The sequence below is a fragment of the Haliaeetus albicilla genome, chromosome 29 (genome assembly GCF_947461875.1).
Source record: "Haliaeetus albicilla chromosome 29, bHalAlb1.1, whole genome shotgun sequence".
Lineage (NCBI taxonomy): Eukaryota > Metazoa > Chordata > Aves > Accipitriformes > Accipitridae > Haliaeetus > Haliaeetus albicilla.
The window spans coordinates 2,421,243-2,438,838 of NC_091511.1; the positions used below are offsets into that span (position 1 = coordinate 2,421,243).

Genomic DNA, 17,596 nt, shown 5'->3' on the forward strand with positions numbered 1-17,596 from the left:
GGCCCTGAGTCAGGCAGCAGGTAGGTGGCCACAGCCAAGAGCTTCTCCCAGGGCTGGGGGACACACTGGGGACATGCTGGGGACAGCTACGGAAGGACACACTGGGGACAGTGTGGTGAGGACACCTTCCTCATCCCTGAGCCAGGCAGGAGACAGGTGGCTGCAGCCAATGGCTTGTCCTGGGGTTGGGGGACATGTTGGGGACACACTAGGGACATATTGGGGACACCACAGTGAGGACATGTCCTGGTCCCTAAGCAGGGCTGCAGGCAGGTGGCAGCAGCCAGGTGCCTCATCCTGGGGAGAGGGGACATGTTGGGGACACTGGAGACACCATGCTGGGGACACATCCCTGTCACCAAGCCAGGTAGTAGGAGGGTGGCCACAGCTGCTGGCTCATCCTGGGGACAAGGGACGCATTGGGGACACCATAGGGAACCCATCCCTAAGCCAAGCAGCAGATGGGTGACACCATCATGGCTCATCCTGGGGACAAGGGACATTATGGGGAGATGTCCCCATCCCCAAGTTAGGCAGCAGGAGGTGGCCTGACCACTGGCTTGCTCTGGGGACAACGGGCACATTGGGAACATGTTGGGGACACCATAGGGACACTTATGGTGTCTCCTAGTGGGGCAGCAGTGGGTGGCCACAGATGACATCTCATCATGGGGATGAAGGCCACGTCAGGGCCACATTGGGGCCACCACACTGGGGCCACTGCAGCGCTGGGGACCTGTCTCCACCCCTGTCCCCGTCCCCAGCTCACCAGGGGGATGAGGGCCACCTGGTAGCCGTCCACCGGCACGAGGGGACGTGGCCAGGTCACACGGAAGGATGTCTGGTTGCGGGTGGCCAAGCGCGGTGTCACCGAGGGGATCTCTGCGGGGACAGGGTCCCATCAGTGGGTGCCACTGCAGGGACATTTTGAGGCACCATGGGATGGGGCACCCATGGGATGGGGACACCCTGGGGACACCATGGGACTGGAACACCTTGAGGACACCTTGGTGACACCACGGGATGGGGCACTCATGGGATGGGGATGGGGACACCCCTGGGACACCATGGGACGGGGACACCATGGTGATACCATGGAATGGGACACCTATGGAATGGGGACACCCTGGGGACACCACAGGACAGGGACACTCTGGGGACACCACAGGACAGGGCACCCAAGGGATGGGGACACAGCAGGACAGGGACACCCTGGAGACACCACAAAGACAACATAAGATGGGGCACTGAGGGGATGGGGACACCCTGGGACTGGGACACCTTGAGGACACCCTGGTGACACCATGGAGTGGGGCACCCATGGGATGGAGACACCATGGAGACACCATGGGACAGGGACACCCTGGTGACACCATGGAATGGGGCACCCATGGGATGGAGACACCCTGAGGACACTATGGGACAGAGACGCCCTGAGGACACCCTAGGGACAGGGCACCCTGGGAATGGGGACACTCTATGGACATCATGGGACAGGGACACCCTCGAGACACCATGGGGACACCATGGGATGGAGCACCCGTGGGACAGGGACACCCTGGACACACCACAGAGACACCACGGGATGGGGCACCCAGGGGATGGGGACACCCAGGGGACACCATGGGGACACCATGGGACAGGGCCAACGGGATGGGAACACCCTGGGGACAATACAGGACAGGGACACCCTCAAGACACCATGGGGACACCATGAGGACAGGGCAGCCATGGGATGGGGACACCCTGGTGACACCACAGGATAGGGCACTCATGGGATGGGGACATCAGGGGACAGGACACTCTTGAGACACCATGGGGATACCACATGATGGGGACACCATGGGATGGGGACATCAGGGGGATACCACATGATGGGGACACTCTGGGATGGGGACACCACAGGGACACCACAGGACAGGGCACCCACTGGGTGGGGACACCCCAGGGACACGGAGGGGACACCCAAGGAACAAGGCCACCCAAGCCATTGGGAGACTGGGTCATGGGGCACCTACAGGGCAGGGACACTATGGGGACACTCAGGGCAGGTCACTGGGGGGCACTGGGAGGACTGGGAGAGCACTGGAGGACACCAGGAGACACTGGGGGATATACCAAGGTGGCATCACGGTCTACCATGGCTGCAGGGGACAGGTGGGAGGGCGCTGGGAGCACTGGGATGGGGACACTGGGGGAGCATTGGGGACCCTTGGGGACACCTGGGGAGCACTGGGGACACTCAGGGACCCTTGGGGTCACCTAGGAAGCACTGGGGACACTCGGGGACATACCAAGGTGGCATCAGGCCCCACTACAGCCGGGGCAGGAAGGTGAGGGGATATTGGGAGCACTGGGATGGGGACACTGGGGGGAGCATTGGGGACCCTTGGGGACACCTGGGAAGCACTGGGGACACTCAGGGACACTTGGGGACACCTGAGGACCCTTGGGGACATACCAAGGTGGCATCAGGCCCCACAACAGCTGGGGCGGGAAGACGGGGGGGCACTAGGGAGCACTGGGATGGGGACACTGGGGGGACCATCGGCAACCCTTGGGGACCCTTGGGACCCCTTGGACCCCCTTGGGGACACTCAGGGACCCTTGGGGACATACCGAGGGCGCAGCGGGGCCCGCCGCGACCGGGGGGGCAGACGGGGGTGGCACAGTGGGGGCCGGTGAAGCCGGGGAAGCAGCGGCAGCGACCCCCCCGACAGCGTCCTTGGTCACTGCAGCCGAGGGGACAGGGGGGGTCGGGGGGGACAGGGGGAGTGGGGGGAGGGGCGGGGGGGGGAGGGGCAGCCACAGCCTTCCCCGGGGGGGGACACACAGAGCTCCCGAGCCAGGGTGCGTCCTGCAGGGATGGGAAGGACACGGCGGGGGGGTGACGAGGCCCCATGGCCCCCCCCCAGTGTCCCCATGACCCTTATGTCCCTCCCCCGACCCTCCCCGTGTCCCCCCCATCCCCCCCCACATGTCACCCATATGCCCCATGTGTCCCCCCCCAAGTCCCCTCCATGTCCCAATGTCACTCCCTGTCCCCCCCATGTCCCCCCACATCCCCCGATGTCCCCCCATGTCCCAGTGTCCCCCCATGTCCCTCCATACCCCCCACATATCCCCACCGTGTCCCCCCATACGTCCCATGTTCCCCAAGTCCCCGTGTCCCATGTGTAATGTCCCCCACGTCCCCCCACATCCCCCCACCCACCCACACGTCCCCCCATGTCCCAATGTCACCCCACGTCCCTCCACATCCCCCCCATGTCCCCCACATGCCCCCCCATCCCAATGTCCCCCCACATACCAGTGCCAGCCTGGGGTCCCTGGCTGTCCCCGCACTGTCCCTGCAGCGCCCGCACTTGTCCCTCCAGCTCCCGCAGGCGCCCCAAAATGGCCACCAGCGCCGCCGCCCCACAGGGGGGACCCGGGGGGGACCCAGGGGGGGTCCCCGTCCCCCCCCGCAGCGCCAGGGCCAGCAGCAGCAGGGGCAGCCCCGGGGTCATGGTCCTGTGGGGAGGGGACGGATGGCACCCATGGGGACACCCGTGGGGACACAAGGACACCCGTGGGGGACACAGGGACACCCGTGGGGGACACGTAGGGGACACAGGGATATCATAGGGGACACTGACAGGGACACGCGGGCATCATGGGGGGGACACAAGGACACCCATGGGGGACACCCAAGAGACCGAGGGACACGCATGGGGGACACCCAGGGGACACAGAGGACACTGACGAGGACACACGAACATCATGAGGGGACACCCAGGGGACATGGGGACACAGGGACACCCAAGAGACCCAGGGACACCCATGGGGGACACCCAGGGGACACAGAGGACACTGACGAGGACACACGAACATCATGAGGGGACACCCAGGGGACATGGGGACACAGGGACACCCATGGGGGACACCCAAGAGACCCAGGGACACCCATGGGGGACACCCAGGGGACACAGAGGACACTGACGGGGACACCCAGGGACACATGGACATCATGAAGGGACACAGGGACACCCACGGGGGACACCCAAGAGACCCAGGGACACCCATGGGGGGGACACAGAGGACACTGACGGGGACACTCAGGGACACATGGACATCATGAAGGGACACAGGGACACCCAAGAGACCCAGGGACATCCATAGGGGACACAGAGGACACTGACAGGGACACCCAGGGGACACAGGGACACCCATAGGGGACACACAGGAGACAGAGGACACTGACAGGGACACACGGACATCATGAAGGGACACCCCGGGGACACCCATGGGGACACCCAGGGGACACAGGGACATTGTGGGGCACACCCAGACACCCGTGGGGGACACACGGACACCCACGGGGACACCCAAGGGACACGGGGACATCAGGGGGGACACAGGGGACACCCACGGGGACACTGTGACCGACGGCACCCACCCACGACCCTTATGTGTCCCTGGCACCAGTGCGCCCAGCAGCCCCCAGTAACAGCAGTAACCCCCCAGGTCTCACTGACTGCAGTAGCTTCATCCCCCCCCAGCCCCCACTAACACCAGTAACCTCCCCAGTAACCTCCCAGTTCTCACTAACTGCAGTAGCTTGATCCCCACCCAGCCCCCAGTAACACCAGTAGCCCCCCAGTAATCCTCCAGTAACGCCACCCTCCAGCAACTCCAGCAATACCAGTAACTCCCAGTCTCCAGTAACATCAGTAACACCAGCACCTCCAGCAACTCACACCAGTAACACCAGTAACTGCAGCAACACCAGCAACAACTCCAGTAGCACCAGTAACTCCAGTCAGCCCATCTCCAGTAACACCAGTCACCCCCCAGTCTCCAGTAACACCAGCAGCAACCAGCAACACCAGCAACTCCAGTCACCTCCAGCAATTCCAGTCACTTCCAGCATACGCAGCAACTCCAGTAACACCAGTAGCACCAGCACCAGCACCTCCAATAACACCAGTAAGTCCAGTAACCCCAGTAAGTCCGGCAACCGCAGCAACACCAGTAACTCCAGTCACCTCCAGTATCACCAGTAACTCCAGTCACCTCCAGCAACACCAGTGACACCAGCAGCTCCAGTGACTCCAGTAACCCCAGTGCCTCCAGTCACTCCCAGCATACACAGAAACTCCAGTAACACCAGTAAGCCCAGTACCTCCCGTCCCCAATCCGTCCTTGCAGCTCACTGTGGGGTGGGGTTAGGGCCAGCGGGGGGGGGGGGCGTGGCGTGGCCGGGGGGGCGGAGCCACATCCCACGCACCTGCCCCACATCTCCCACCCCACAAGTTTCAGGGGACCCAAACGTCCCGGCCCCCCAAGTCCTGCCCCATAACCCTGCCCCATAGAGGATGCAGACATCCGGGCCCCCCAAGTCCTGCCCCATAACCCTGCCCCATAGAGCACCCAGACATCCGGGCCCCCCAAGTCCTGCCCCATAACCCTGCCCCATAGAGGATGCAGACATCTGGGCCCCCCAAGTCCTGCCCCACAACCCCCCCATAGTCCGCCCCCCCCTCCCGTGCAGAAGCTGGGGGTCACAGAGGACGCAGGCGTCCGGGCGGGGCCCCCCTCCCCCCATGTGTTTATGGGGTGGCGGTCACCACGGTAACCAAACATCTGGGTGGGAGCAGCCAGATGTGGGGTCCAGCTGCCAAAGCGGGGGGGGGAGCAGAAGGACGCTCCCGGTAACACCAGTAACACAGCACAGCCTGCCCCACAGCTCCCAGTAAGACCAGTAACAACAGTCCCACCTGCCCCACAGCTCCCAGTGCTCCCAGGAACCCACTATGGCCCATCCCAGTGCTCCCAGTAACACCAGTAAGACAGCACAGCAGCACAGCCTGTCCCAGTGCTCCAAGTAACACCAGTAACACAGCACAGCCCTCCCCAGTGCTCCCAGTAACACCACTATCACAGCACAGCTTGCCCCACAGCTCCCAATGCTCCCAGGAACCCACTATGGCCTGTCCCACTGCTCCCAGTAATACCAGTAATGCAGCACAGCCCACCCAACAGCTTCCAGTAACCACAGTCCCACAGCTCCCAGTGCTCCCAGTAACCACGTTCCCACCTGCCCCACAGCTCCCAGTGCTCCCAGTAACCACGTTCCCACCTGCCCCACAGCTCCCAGTGCTCCCAGTAACCACGTTCCCACCTGCCCCACAGCTCCCCATCCCCTGCGCCACGGGGCCACACTGTGGGGCTATGGGGCCAAGCCATGGGGCTGAGCTGTGGGTCAGTGGCGTCATGGGTCAGTGGGGCTGTGGGTCAGTGGGACCGTGGGTCAGTGGGGCTGTGGGTCAGTGGGGCTGCGGGTCAGTGAGGCTGAGCCATGGGGCTGAGCTGTGGGTCAGTGGGATCGGGGGTCAGTGGGGCTGTGGGTCACTGGAGCCATGGGTCAATGGGGCCGTGGGGCTGAGCCATGGGGCTGAGCTGTGGGTCACTGGAGCCGTGGGTCAGCAGGGCTGTGGGTCAGTGGGTCTGAGCCATGGGGCTGAGCCGTTGGTCACTGGAGCCCTGGGTCAGTGGGGCTGAGCCGTGGGTCACTGGAACCGTGGGTCAGCGGGGCTGCGGGTCAGCGGGGCTGCAGGTCAGTGGGGCTGCTGCCGTGGGGCTGAGCCGTGGGGCTGCAGGACGGAGCCGTGGGGCCAAATCACGGGTGGGGCCGTGACTCAGCCTGGCCGGGTCCCCCCCCCACCCCCTTGCTGCTGCTGTTGTTGCTGCAGAACATGGGGGGCGGGGGGGGGAACTCGGACACTGGGGTCCGCTATGGGTGGGGGTCAGGGGTCACCCAGACACCCCAGTCCCCCAGAAGGCAGTGGGGGAGGGGGGTTGGGGGGGTGTGACTTGGGGGGTCCAACCGTCTGGGTCCCCTAAGGACGGGGGGGGGGGGGCGGGGGGGCACGTGGGTTCGCCACGAGGTCTGGCAGGGTCAGGGAGGGGGTGGGGGCCCGGGCGTCGGGGTCCCTTGGGGTGGGGGGGCAGAAGGGGGGGGGCAGAAGTGGGGGGGCCCCGGAGGCGTCGGGCTCTTTGGCGAGGGTTGGTGGTTTGGTCATCGCCCCCGGGTTGGGTGGGCCCGACACGTGTGGGGCTGGGGGGGGACGTGTGGGGCCGGGGGGGCATGTGGGGCTGGAGGGGGGGCACACGTGAGGGGCTGGGGGGGATGGGGGGGTGGGGGTTACATGTGGGGATGGGGAGCATTTGTGGGGCTGGAGGGTGTGTGTGGGGCTGGAGGGTACTTGTAGGGCAGGGGGGGGCACAGGCATGTGTGGGGCTGAGAGGGCCATAGGGCATGTGTGGGGCTGGGGGGCATGAAGGAGGCTGGGGGGGTACATGTGGGGTTGGGGGGATCCATGGGGCAGGTGTGGGGCCGGGGGGGGGTCTCTGGGGTACATGTGGGGCTGGGGGAAAAGATGGGGAATGTGTGGGGCTGGGGGGGATCATGGGGGATGTGTGGGGCTGGGAGGGGGTCCAAGGGACATATGTGGGGCCGGGGGGGGTGTCACAGTGATCTATGGGGCTGGGAGGGTCCATGCAACAAGTGTGGGGCTGGTGGGGGGGAAGATGGGGCAGATGTGGGACTGGGGGGTTGCTGTGGGACACCTATGGGACCACAGGGCCCGAGTGGAGCTGGGAAAATGTGTGGGGCTGGGAAAATGTGTGGGGCACAGGCTGCGGCGGGGGGGGAGCCCGCCCTGGCCCAGCCCCACGCCTGCTCCTGCCAAGGAATTTTCTCGGCCTCCATCAACAACATGAGGTCACCCGTGGGGGGGGGAGGAACAAGGGGGACCCAGGCGTCCGGGTGGGGGGGGAGGGGGCAGATGATGCAGACACGGGGGGGGCAGGGGGGGTGTGTCACAGGACCCCACCCCACGGAGCGCTCCTCCGCCCCAATCCCATGGGATGCTCAGGATGTGTGTCATCCGTGGTCCCCCCGTCCCCCCCCAGGTGGCCAATGTCCCCATAGCGCCTCCCCCCAGGTGGCCGATGTCCCCCCCCGGGTCCCCCCCAGCCCCAAAGCTCTGTCCCCACTCCACGGGCTCCACTCTGCTGTCCCCATCCCAGCCGACCCCCCCCCGTCCCCACTGTCCCCATTGTCCCCATCTCACCACCTGTCCCCACTTGTGTGTCATGTCCGTGGACCCCCACCCCCCCCGGTCCCCATCCCCCCCCCATCCTGTCCCCACTGTCCCCATCCCATGTCCCCACTCTCACCTAGTGCCTGGCGCCTCATGGGCACATGGGACCCCCAACCCCCAGCCCTGCCCCCACACCCCTCCCTCATCCCAGCTACCCCCCCCATCCCGCTGTCCCCATCCCTGCTCTTGGTGTCCCCATCCCATCTCTTAGCGTCCCCGTCCTGGCTCCCACTGTCCCCCTCCCTGTCCCCAGTATCCCTGTCCTGGCTCCCACTGTCCCCACCCCTTGGTGTCCCCATCCCCAGCTCCTGCCGTCCGTCCCCCTCCTTCCCCGTGTCCCCGTCCCCTGCTGTCCCCCCTTGCCCCCCGCCCTGCAGCAGGCACCAGTAGCGGCTGCCGGGGCGCAGGAGCTCCTTGGGGGACTGCAGCTCGTGCAGTCGCCCCCCCTCCAGCACGGCCACCCGCTGCGCCCGCATGGCCAGGGCCACCTGCCCTGTCACCAGCAGCACCGCGCGCCCGGCCCCTGCGGCTCCGAAGATCTCCTGCTCCACCTGCGGCGGGTGGCATCGTCAGTGGGGACCCCCCGGGTGTGGGGACATAGGGGACATGGGGAGCGGGGACCCCCCCAGGACCAGGGGGCTGCTGGGAGAGAGACCCAGGGGACATGGGCACCAGGGCCCAAGGGCACACCAGGACTGGCAGCCAAGGGAACCCACATGCCAGGGACCTGGGGAACACCGGGACCAGGGACCCGGGGAACACCGGGACCAGGGACCCAGGGGCTGACGGAAGGAGGGGACCCAGGGGGACTCGCAGCAACCAGGGTGCTGCCGGACAGGGGGACTGAGGGGACATGGCTGTCACCTCCTACCTGCAGCCGGCTCTCGCTGTCCAGGGCGCTGGTGGGCTCATCGAGGACGAGGACAACGGGGTCCCTCACCAGGGCACGAGCGATGGCCACCGCCTGCCGCTGTCCCCCGGAAAGCTGCCCCCCCAGCTCTCCCACCTCTGCGCGAGACGGGGCTCAGGATGGGGACACGGGGACACGGGGGTGGCGACGGAGAAGGGGGACACACCTCCTACCTGTGTCATAGCCCAGGGGCAGGCGGGTGATGAAGGTGTGGGCACCCGCCCGGCGGGCTGCCACCGTCACCTCTGCCCGGCTCCAGCTCCCCGGTCCGTAGGCGATGTTGGCGTGGAGCGAGCGGGAGAAGAGCACCGGCTGCTGGGGGACGACGGCCACCTGCGGCAGAGGGGACGGCTGGGGATGCGGTGGGGACATGGCACAGAAAGCTGGGGAGGGATGTGGGAGGGCACATTGCAAGGACATGGTGGGGATGGCTGGGGACACAGTGGGGACATGGCAGGGGACGTGGCAGGGACATGGAGGGGTCAGACGAGGACGCAGGAGGGATGCAGCGGTGACATGGCAGGGACATCGTGGGGATGGCCAGGAACACTGCTGGGGACATGGCAGGGATGGCTGGGGATGCACTGGGGACACGTCGGGGACAGCTGGGGATGTGGCAGGGACATCTGGGGACACAGCAGAGATGCGTTGGGGACATGGTGGGAATGGCTGGGGACATGGCGAGGGACGTGGTGGGAGAAGTGGTTGGGAGATGGTGGGGACGTGGCGTGGACACGGGAAGGATGTCTGGTGACACGGGGTGGTGGCGGGGCCAGGGTGGGCACAGCTGGTGACATGGGGGGCTGGCAGTGGGCCACCCATTGGGGACAGCTGGTGACATGGGGTGGCGGTGGGGACCCACTGGGGACAGCTGGTGGGACGGGGGGGTGGTTGGGCAGGACCCATTGGCGATAGCTGGGGACACAGGGGGTGGCAGTGGCACCCGCTGGGGACATCGTGTCGCAGGGCGGTGGTGGCACCTGGCAGCGCTGGTAGGGGTGCTGGCAGGCAGGGAGGGGGTGACCGTCCAGCAGCACCCGCCCGGCCCCCGGCGGGCGCAGGCACAGGACCAGGGACACCAGGGTGCTCTTCCCTGCCCCCGGGGGGGCCACCACCGCCAGCACCTCCCCGGGCCGCAGCTCCAGGGACACGCCCTGGGGGAACGGACAGAGGTGACACCCCCGTGCCCCCTCCCCCAGTGTCCCCAGCCCTCCCTATGCCCTCCCCACCACCTCTGGGTCCACAAGCCATGTCCCCATGCCCTCCCCATGTCCCCCTGCTGTGTCCCCACACCCTCCCCTCCTCGTCCATCTTCCCACGCCCTCCCTGTGTCCCCATGTTCCCATGTCCCCCTGCCATGTCTCCACTGCCTCCCTACCACCTCTGGGTCCCCATGCCATGTCTCCATGTCCCCCAACCATGTCCCCACACTCTCCCTGCCACATCCCCATGCCCTCCCCACCGTGTCCACCTGCCATGTCCCCACCATGTCCTTCTGTCCCTCCACCATGTCCCCACGCCCTCCCCACCGTGTCCCCATGGCCTCCTGCCATGTCTCCACACCTTCCCCACCACGCCCGTGTCCCCATGCCCTCCCCACCATGTCCACCTGACACATCCCTACCATGTCCTTCTGCCCCCCCATCATGTCCCCACACCCTACCCACCATGTCCCTGCACCATGTCCCCGCACCATGTCCCCGTGACCTCCCCACCATGCCACCCTGCCATATCTCCACACCCTCCCCACCTCATCCATGTCCCCATGCCCTCCCCACCGTGTTGCCCACCATGACCCTACCATGTACCTCTGTCCCACCAATCAAATCAGAGTATGATAATGAGAAGTAAAACCAAATCTCAGATCACCTTCCCCCACCCCTGCCTCCTTCCTGGGCTCAACTCCATCCCAAATTCTCTGCCTCCTGCCCCCCAGCAGTGCAAGGGGATGAGGAATGGGGGTTGGGGTCAGTTCATCCCACCTTGGCCCTGCCGCTCCTTCCTCCTCACACTCTTCCTCTGCTCCAGCATCGGGTCTCACCCATGGTAGACAATCTTCAACAAACTTCTCCAACGTGAGTCCTTCAGGGCACATCCCCCTGCTCTGGCATGGGCTCCTCCCTGGGCTGCAGGTGGACATCTGCTGCACTGGGGACCTCTGTGGGCTGCAGGGGGACAGCCTGCCTCACCATGGTCTTCACCACGGGCTGCAGGGTGGATGTCACTGAGTACTTGTGACAAGACATCTTCACCAACCTCCAGGCATCTTCCCGACCTGCTCGTCACAGCAGTATGGCATTCCCAGCTGATGCCTGGGACGTTGAGGTCTCCGGTAAGGACAAGGGCGACCGATCCAGACATTTCTGCTGACTGTCTGTGGAATAACTCATCGGCACTGGCATCCTGGCTGGGCGATGGGTAGCAGACACCCACTGCACCATCTGCTCTGTCTTCCATCCTCTAGCCCTCACCCAGAGGCTCTCGACCACGTCATCCCAAACCTCAATGGCTGTGCGGTCAAAGCTCTGCTTTCCATCCAGTGCAACTCCTCCACCTCACCTGCCCTGCCCACCTCTCCTGAAGGGCTGAGCGCCCTCCATCCCAGCAGTCCAGGTGTGTCTCCTGCTCTGAGACCATACACAGGGGCCCTGAGAAGAAGGTCTTCTGCTCCGAGGTCACCCATAAGGGCCCTGAGGAGAAGGTCTTCTGCTCTGAGGTCACCCATAAGGGCCCTGAAGAAGAAGGTCTCCATCTCTGAAGTCACCCATAAGGGCCCTGAAGAAGAAGGTCTCCATCTCTGAAGTCACCCATAAGGGCCCTGAGAAGATCTCCCAGCTCCGAGGTCACCCATAAGGGCCCTGGAGAAGAAGGTCTCCAAGCTCTGATGTCACCCATGAGGGCCCTGGAGAAGAAGGTCTCCAAGCTCTGATGTCACCCATGAGGGCCCTGAGAAAGTCTCCAGCTCCGAGGTCTCGCAGACGGGTGCTGAGGAGCAGGTACCGCCCCCCCCGCCCCAGGCTGGGGACACCAGTCCTTGGGGACAGCGGGCAGGAGGGACAGCAGGAGCGGGATGACCCGTACGGGGGACACTGGTGTGAGGGACAGCGGGAACGGGGGACACTGGGGGACACTGGGGGACACTGGGGGACCCGGGGTGGGGGGTGAGGGGGGTCCCGCGGGTGGGCTCCGAGGGTCCCGGGGGGTCCCGCGGGTCCCCAGTCCCTTCCCCCACTTCGCCCTTCGCCCTTCGTCCGGCGCTTTCGCTTTCGCTTCCAACCTGCGGGAGCGCGGTCTGCCTGGCACCCGGTGACGTCCGAGGCGGCTCCAGGCTGCCATTGGCGGGCGGGAGGGAGCGGCGCCAATGGCGGGGAGGGGGCGGGGCTTGACCGTCACGGCGTTTGATATTCCGAGCGGGGCCGGAGCGGAGCAGAGCAGCGCGATGGGGCCGGGACTGGGACTGGGACCGGGGCTGGGACCGGGGCTGGGGCTGCTGCTGGGGGTCCTCGTCGGGGCGGCGAGCGGTGAGCGCGGGCGGGGACGCGGGAGGACCCCCCCCCACACCCCCGGGCACCGGGACCCCCTGGACACCCTTTCCCGGACAGGAGGACCCCCCCGGACCCCCCCGGACCGCCCTTCTCTTGGCACCGCGAACCCTCCCGGGCACCGGGACCCCTTCGACCCCCCCTTTCCGACCACCCCGGTCCCCCTCCCCGGTCCCAGGGACCCCCTGGGAACACTCCCCCACACCTCCGGTTCGCCCTTCCCGGCCCCCCCCCGGACCCCCATTTCCGAGAACCGGGACACCTCCCCCACCCTGCCTCGGACCCCCCTTCCTGCTCCCCCGGACCCTCCCCCAGATCTGCTTTCTTGGACACCGGGACCTCCCTGGCCCCCCCTTCCAGGGCACCCCGGGTCCCCCACGCCTTGGACCCCCTTGGACCCCCCTTTCCCTGACATCAGAAACCAGGACCCCCCTCCCGCCCACAACTCACTCCCCCAACATCCCCCCACCAGTCCCATCCCCCTGAAGCTGGGGCATGGGGACCCCCCCGGACCGCCCTTCTCTTGGCACCGCGAACCCTCCCGGGCACCGGGACCCCTTTGACCCCCCCTTTCCGACCCCCCCGGTCCCCCTCTCCTGTCCCAGGGACCCCCTGGGAACACTCCCCCACACCTCTGGTTCCCCCTTCCCGGGCATCCCGGGTCCCCCTCCCCTTGGACACATCTGGGACCCCCCTTTCCTTGACACCAGGAACCAGGACCCCCCTCCCGCCCACAACTCACTCCCCCAGTATCCTCCCAACCAGTCCCATCCCCCTGAAGCTGTTGTGTCCCCCCTCCCGCCACATCTGCTCCCCTTGGACCCCCACCCAGCCTCGGTGCCCACCCCTGGGACCCCTCACCCCTGTCTCCCCCCAGCCCCACTGCCCCCCACCTCTAACCACTCCCTGTGTCCCCACAGGATTCCACTCCCTGCGCTACTTCGATGTTGCCGTGTCAGACCCCAGCCTGGGGGTGCCCCAGTTTATGGAAGTGGGGTACGTGGACAGGAACCACATCACACTCTACAACAGTGAGACAGGGAGGATGGTGCCTGGGGCAGACTGGATGGCGGACAACCTGGACCAGCAGTACTGGGACATCGAGACCCAGAGAGTACAGAGGAATCAGCAGGTTTACCGCATCAACCTGGACACACTGCGGGACCGCTACAACCAGAGCAATGGTGAGTGTGGGGCTCTGGGGGGCTGGGCTGGGGCTCCGTGGGACAGGATGGTTCCTTCCCCCTCCTGCTCCGAGATCCTGCTGTGCCCCACACTACTGCCCCGTGTTGTGCCGGCCCTTCCCTGCCTGGTGTCACTGTCAGAGGGCTCTCAACCACCCTGTCCCCCAGCCCAAGGGGGTCCCGGCTGCCCTGTCCCAGCCCCACAGTGCTTGGGATCCCCTGTCCTGGATCCAGGGGGGGCTTCTGGCCACCCCAGCCCAGCGCATCCCCCCACCACACACACACAGTGCCCAGGACCCCAGCCCAGGAGTGGCTGCCACGTCCCAGCCCCTCACCATCCCCACGGCAGTCGAGACCCCCAGAACCAGAGGGGCTCCCACCCCCAGTGTCCCAGGCCCTTGCCCTCCCCATGGTGCTCAGGCCCCCATCCCAGAGCCAGAGGGGCTTCCCCCACCCCATCCCATCTCCTTATCATCCCTGGCCCCAGCATTTGGGACCCAGCCCAGCCCCATGCTGTCCCAGGGTGCTGTGGGGCTGGGTGCCAGCCCAGCCACGTCCTGGGTGCAGGGGGTCTGCGTCATGGCTTTACGTGACACCCTGAGTGCTGTGGGCCCTGGGCAGCACGGTGGGCAGCTCTCGTGCTGGTACCTGATCCCCCCCAAGGGTCATGCAGGTTTGGGGCGGGGGGGTCCGTGCCCCACTGAAGGCCCAGGGCTGCAGCAGCCCCTCAGCCCCATTTCCCTGGTCGTGTTTCAGGGGCTCACACGCTGCAGCGCATGTACGGCTGTGACATCCTGGAGGACGGCAGCACCAGGGGGTATCAGCAGATCGCCTACGATGGGAGGGATTTCATCGCCTTCGACTTGGACACAAAGACATTCACTGCAGCAGACGCAGCAGCAGAAATCACCAAGAGGAAGTGGGAGAAGGACGGGACTGTCGCTGAGGACTGGAAGCACTACCTGCAGAACACCTGCATCGAGTGGCTGAGGAAATACGTGAGCTACGGGCGGGCCGTGCTGGAGAGGAAAGGTGAGGGCGAGACGGGGACCCTGGGGACGGGCTGCTGTGGGTGCGTGTGCCGGCTCTCACCGCCACCCCCTCCCCAGAGCCCCCCATGGTCCGAGTGTCAGGGAAGGAGGCCCACGGGATCCTGACCTTGTACTGCCGCGCTTACGGCTTCTACCCGCGGCCCATCACCGTTAGCTGGCTGAAGGACGGCGAGGTCAGGGACCAGGAGACCGAGCGGGGCAGCATCGCGCCCAACAGCGATGGCACCTACTACACCTGGGCCTCCATCGAGGCCCTTCCAGAGGAGAAGGACAAGTACCGGTGCCGCGTGGAGCACGCCAGCCTGCCCGAGCCCGGCCTCTTCATGTGGGGTGAGCCCGGTGGCCTTGGGCACGTGGAGCGGTGGTGGGCTGGGGTGGTTCCCCTTCCCCTCCTCACGGTCCTGCTCTCCCCCAGAGACGGAGTCCAACCTGCTCACCATCATCCTGGTGGTGGTGGCTGTCGCCATCCTGCTTGTCATTGCCATCATCGCCGGATTCATATTATGGAAGTACAAATCAGGTAAAGCACCCGGGCCGGCGAGGCAGAGGGGCGTGGGAGGAAGGCAGGGGCTGGGGGGCTGCGAGGGGCTGCGGGCATAAACCGCTGTGCTCTGGGGACCCCCCATCTTGGCGGCTGTCAGGGATGCTGATGGATCTTTCTCTCTGCAGGGAGGAAGAAGAAGGGTTATAACCCACCATCAGGTGAGTACCGGCAGCAGGTCCGGATCCAGCTGCTGCCCAGTGTCTGGGGTGTTCTTGCGGTTCGGGTTTCTGGCTTCTGCTGGCATTTCCCGATCCCCTGTCCTCCCCGTGCTGCCCCTCTTTAAATCCCTGTAGCGGGGACGTATGGAAGAGATTGTGTCTCCTCTCTGGTGCTCACGGCTCCATCCTGCTCTATCAGTGGCTTCAGCGTGGCCGTGGCTCCCGGGCCGGCTCCTGGCACGTGCACCGTGCCCGTAGCGAGCACGGGGCTGGCAGCTCACGGCTGTTTCTCCCTCACAGGCACGGACAGCGAATCTGGCAGCTCCACCAAAGGTAAGGTGTGGGACCAGGGGGGATGGACGGGGCACCCCAGGTCTTTGTGCTCCACTGTGGGACTTGCAGCCGGAGCAACACTGGGCTACAGGAGAGGGACACCGAGACCCCCAGAGCAGCAGGCTGGGGACAGACAGGTTGCCCTGGGTGACGCTGTCTCTTCCTCTCGTCCCTGCAGAGCCCATCAACTAACTGCTCCACGAGGGGCCAGCACGTGGTTGGATTCGGCCCCCTGCTCTATTGCCGGCTGGACGCAGAGAGGTGCTGGAGGAGGCTGAGAGCTGCCTGCAGAGAGAGCTTGTCACGCTGCGCTTGCCCACCCCTGGCTGTGGTGGTGGCTTTTCTGGGTGGGTGAACATCCTATTTTGTGATACTTTTAAAATTGAGAGCTACAATTATTACCAATGTTCTTTACTTTGGAGGTTGCAATTGATTTCTTCCGCATGTGTACGTTTCCTGGCTTTCACAATAAATGCTGGTCCCCATCCTGTGTCAGGCTGTGTCTCCTCTCCTGGTGCCTGGGCTGCACTTGCATCCTCGGGTCGAGGGCTGTGCTGGTTTTGGCTGGGATAGCGTTATTTTCTTCATTGCAGTCCAGCGTGGTGCGGTTTTTAGGATTTGTGACCAGAACAGTGTTGGTAACACAGCGATGGATGCGAACAGTGTTGGCACAATATGAGGGCCTTCTGTGTTTCTCACTTGGCTCCCCTACTGCATAGATGGGGGTTGCACAAGCTGCTGAGAGGGGACGCAACCAGGCAGATGACCCAAACTAATGAGAGATATTGCAGGCCATATCATGTCATACTCAACAATAAAAAGGGAAAAGAGGGGGTTGAGGGGGACTGCCCAGCTTTTCCTCAGGAACTGGCTGGGTATTCGTGTCCCTACAGTGGAGGTGGCAAGCTCTGAAGCCACACAGGCGGGCACTGAGAAGAGGATCTCCTGGTCTGAGGCCACACAGACAGGCACGGAGACAAACGTCTCCTGATTTGAGGTCATGAAAATGGTCACTGCAACTAAACCAGGGGCTCCACTCTGAGCTATAATAGTTGCTCTTGCAGTCAAGGGGTCCCAGTGGAAGTCCACACCGTGGACTCTTCCCCTGAGAGGGGGCAGAGGCAGAACAACCTGGTCCCTATCCCTGAGCGGGCTGCGAGATACAGGGAAAGATTGTGTCTGTCAGCCACTTGATGACATTTGCTCCCTGGTTGCTCTGATGCTGGGATGGTGGGGCTGACAGGCTGGAACTAGAAGGTAGGGAAGCCCAGCAGCTGGGATCCATTGCTAGGGACTGTGGGATTGGATGGATTGGAAGAGGGGCAGCCACCCGTTGCCTCTGGAGGTGGCTCTTCTGAGTGTGAAGCAAAGTATCCACTCAAGGAAGATCTTGTAACCCAGTGAGGTCAGTGGTCTACCAGAGAGGAACATATCTGGTACCTGAGGGCATTTGTGGTGGCCTGCAGTCCCTTGGTCCTGGAAGCCCACAAGCAAGAATTGTGGGGGAAAAACAGTGGCGAAAAAGGGACCATCCAGGAAGATGGCTGCTCCGGTGGCTGTCGAGCAATTCCCCAGGTACAGTAGATGGGCTGAGGACACCTCTCCTCCTTCTGATCCTGATCCAGTGGACGTACATCCATGTGGGGTCAACCGTCACGCCCAGTACCATGGAAGGACCATGCTGGACCACCGTAGGATCGTGCCTGTGACTAGTTCTGGCAACGCA

The 17,596-nt window shown here is 64.8% G+C and overlaps 3 protein-coding genes across 5 annotated transcripts in view; 1 reads left to right on the top strand and 2 right to left on the bottom strand.

The window, feature by feature from the left end:
- TNXB (tenascin XB) overlaps positions 1–5,161 on the bottom strand; it is a 51,226-nt gene extending 46,065 nt beyond the window's left edge. Inside the window, 5 exon segments of the mRNA XM_069773852.1 lie at positions 770–882; positions 2,620–2,755; positions 2,757–2,857; positions 3,311–3,513; positions 5,056–5,161. Coding sequence (XP_069629953.1) covers positions 770–882; positions 2,620–2,755; positions 2,757–2,857; positions 3,311–3,509 — 549 coding nt within the window. The 5' untranslated portion in view covers positions 3,510–3,513; positions 5,056–5,161.
- Positions 5,162–8,137: 2,976 nt separating this feature from the next.
- LOC138682594 (antigen peptide transporter 1-like) lies at positions 8,138–11,088 on the bottom strand. The gene is made up of 5 exons (XM_069773853.1): positions 11,068–11,088; positions 10,038–10,271; positions 9,231–9,390; positions 9,019–9,155; positions 8,138–8,698 (listed from the first exon to the last, which is right to left on the bottom strand). Exons 1-5 carry the CDS (start codon positions 11,086–11,088, stop codon positions 8,138–8,140), a joined length of 1,113 nt encoding a protein of 370 aa, XP_069629954.1.
- Positions 11,089–12,403: 1,315 nt separating this feature from the next.
- On the top strand, positions 12,404–16,355 carry LOC138682662 (class I histocompatibility antigen, F10 alpha chain-like). 3 transcript variants are annotated; one of them, XM_069773936.1, is made up of 8 exons: positions 12,404–12,578; positions 13,520–13,783; positions 14,540–14,815; positions 14,893–15,165; positions 15,251–15,355; positions 15,505–15,537; positions 15,814–15,870; positions 16,049–16,355. In XM_069773936.1, the coding sequence occupies exons 1-8, from the start codon at positions 12,419–12,421 to the stop codon at positions 16,060–16,062; spliced, it is 1,182 nt and encodes a 393-aa protein (XP_069630037.1). In that variant the 5' UTR covers positions 12,404–12,418; the 3' UTR covers positions 16,063–16,355. The 3 variants fall into 3 exon arrangements, with proteins under 3 accessions (XP_069630037.1, XP_069630038.1, XP_069630039.1); XM_069773937.1 differs by having other exon boundaries at positions 15,838–15,870; XM_069773938.1 differs by lacking the exon at positions 15,814–15,870.
- Positions 16,356–17,596: the final 1,241 nt, after the last annotated feature.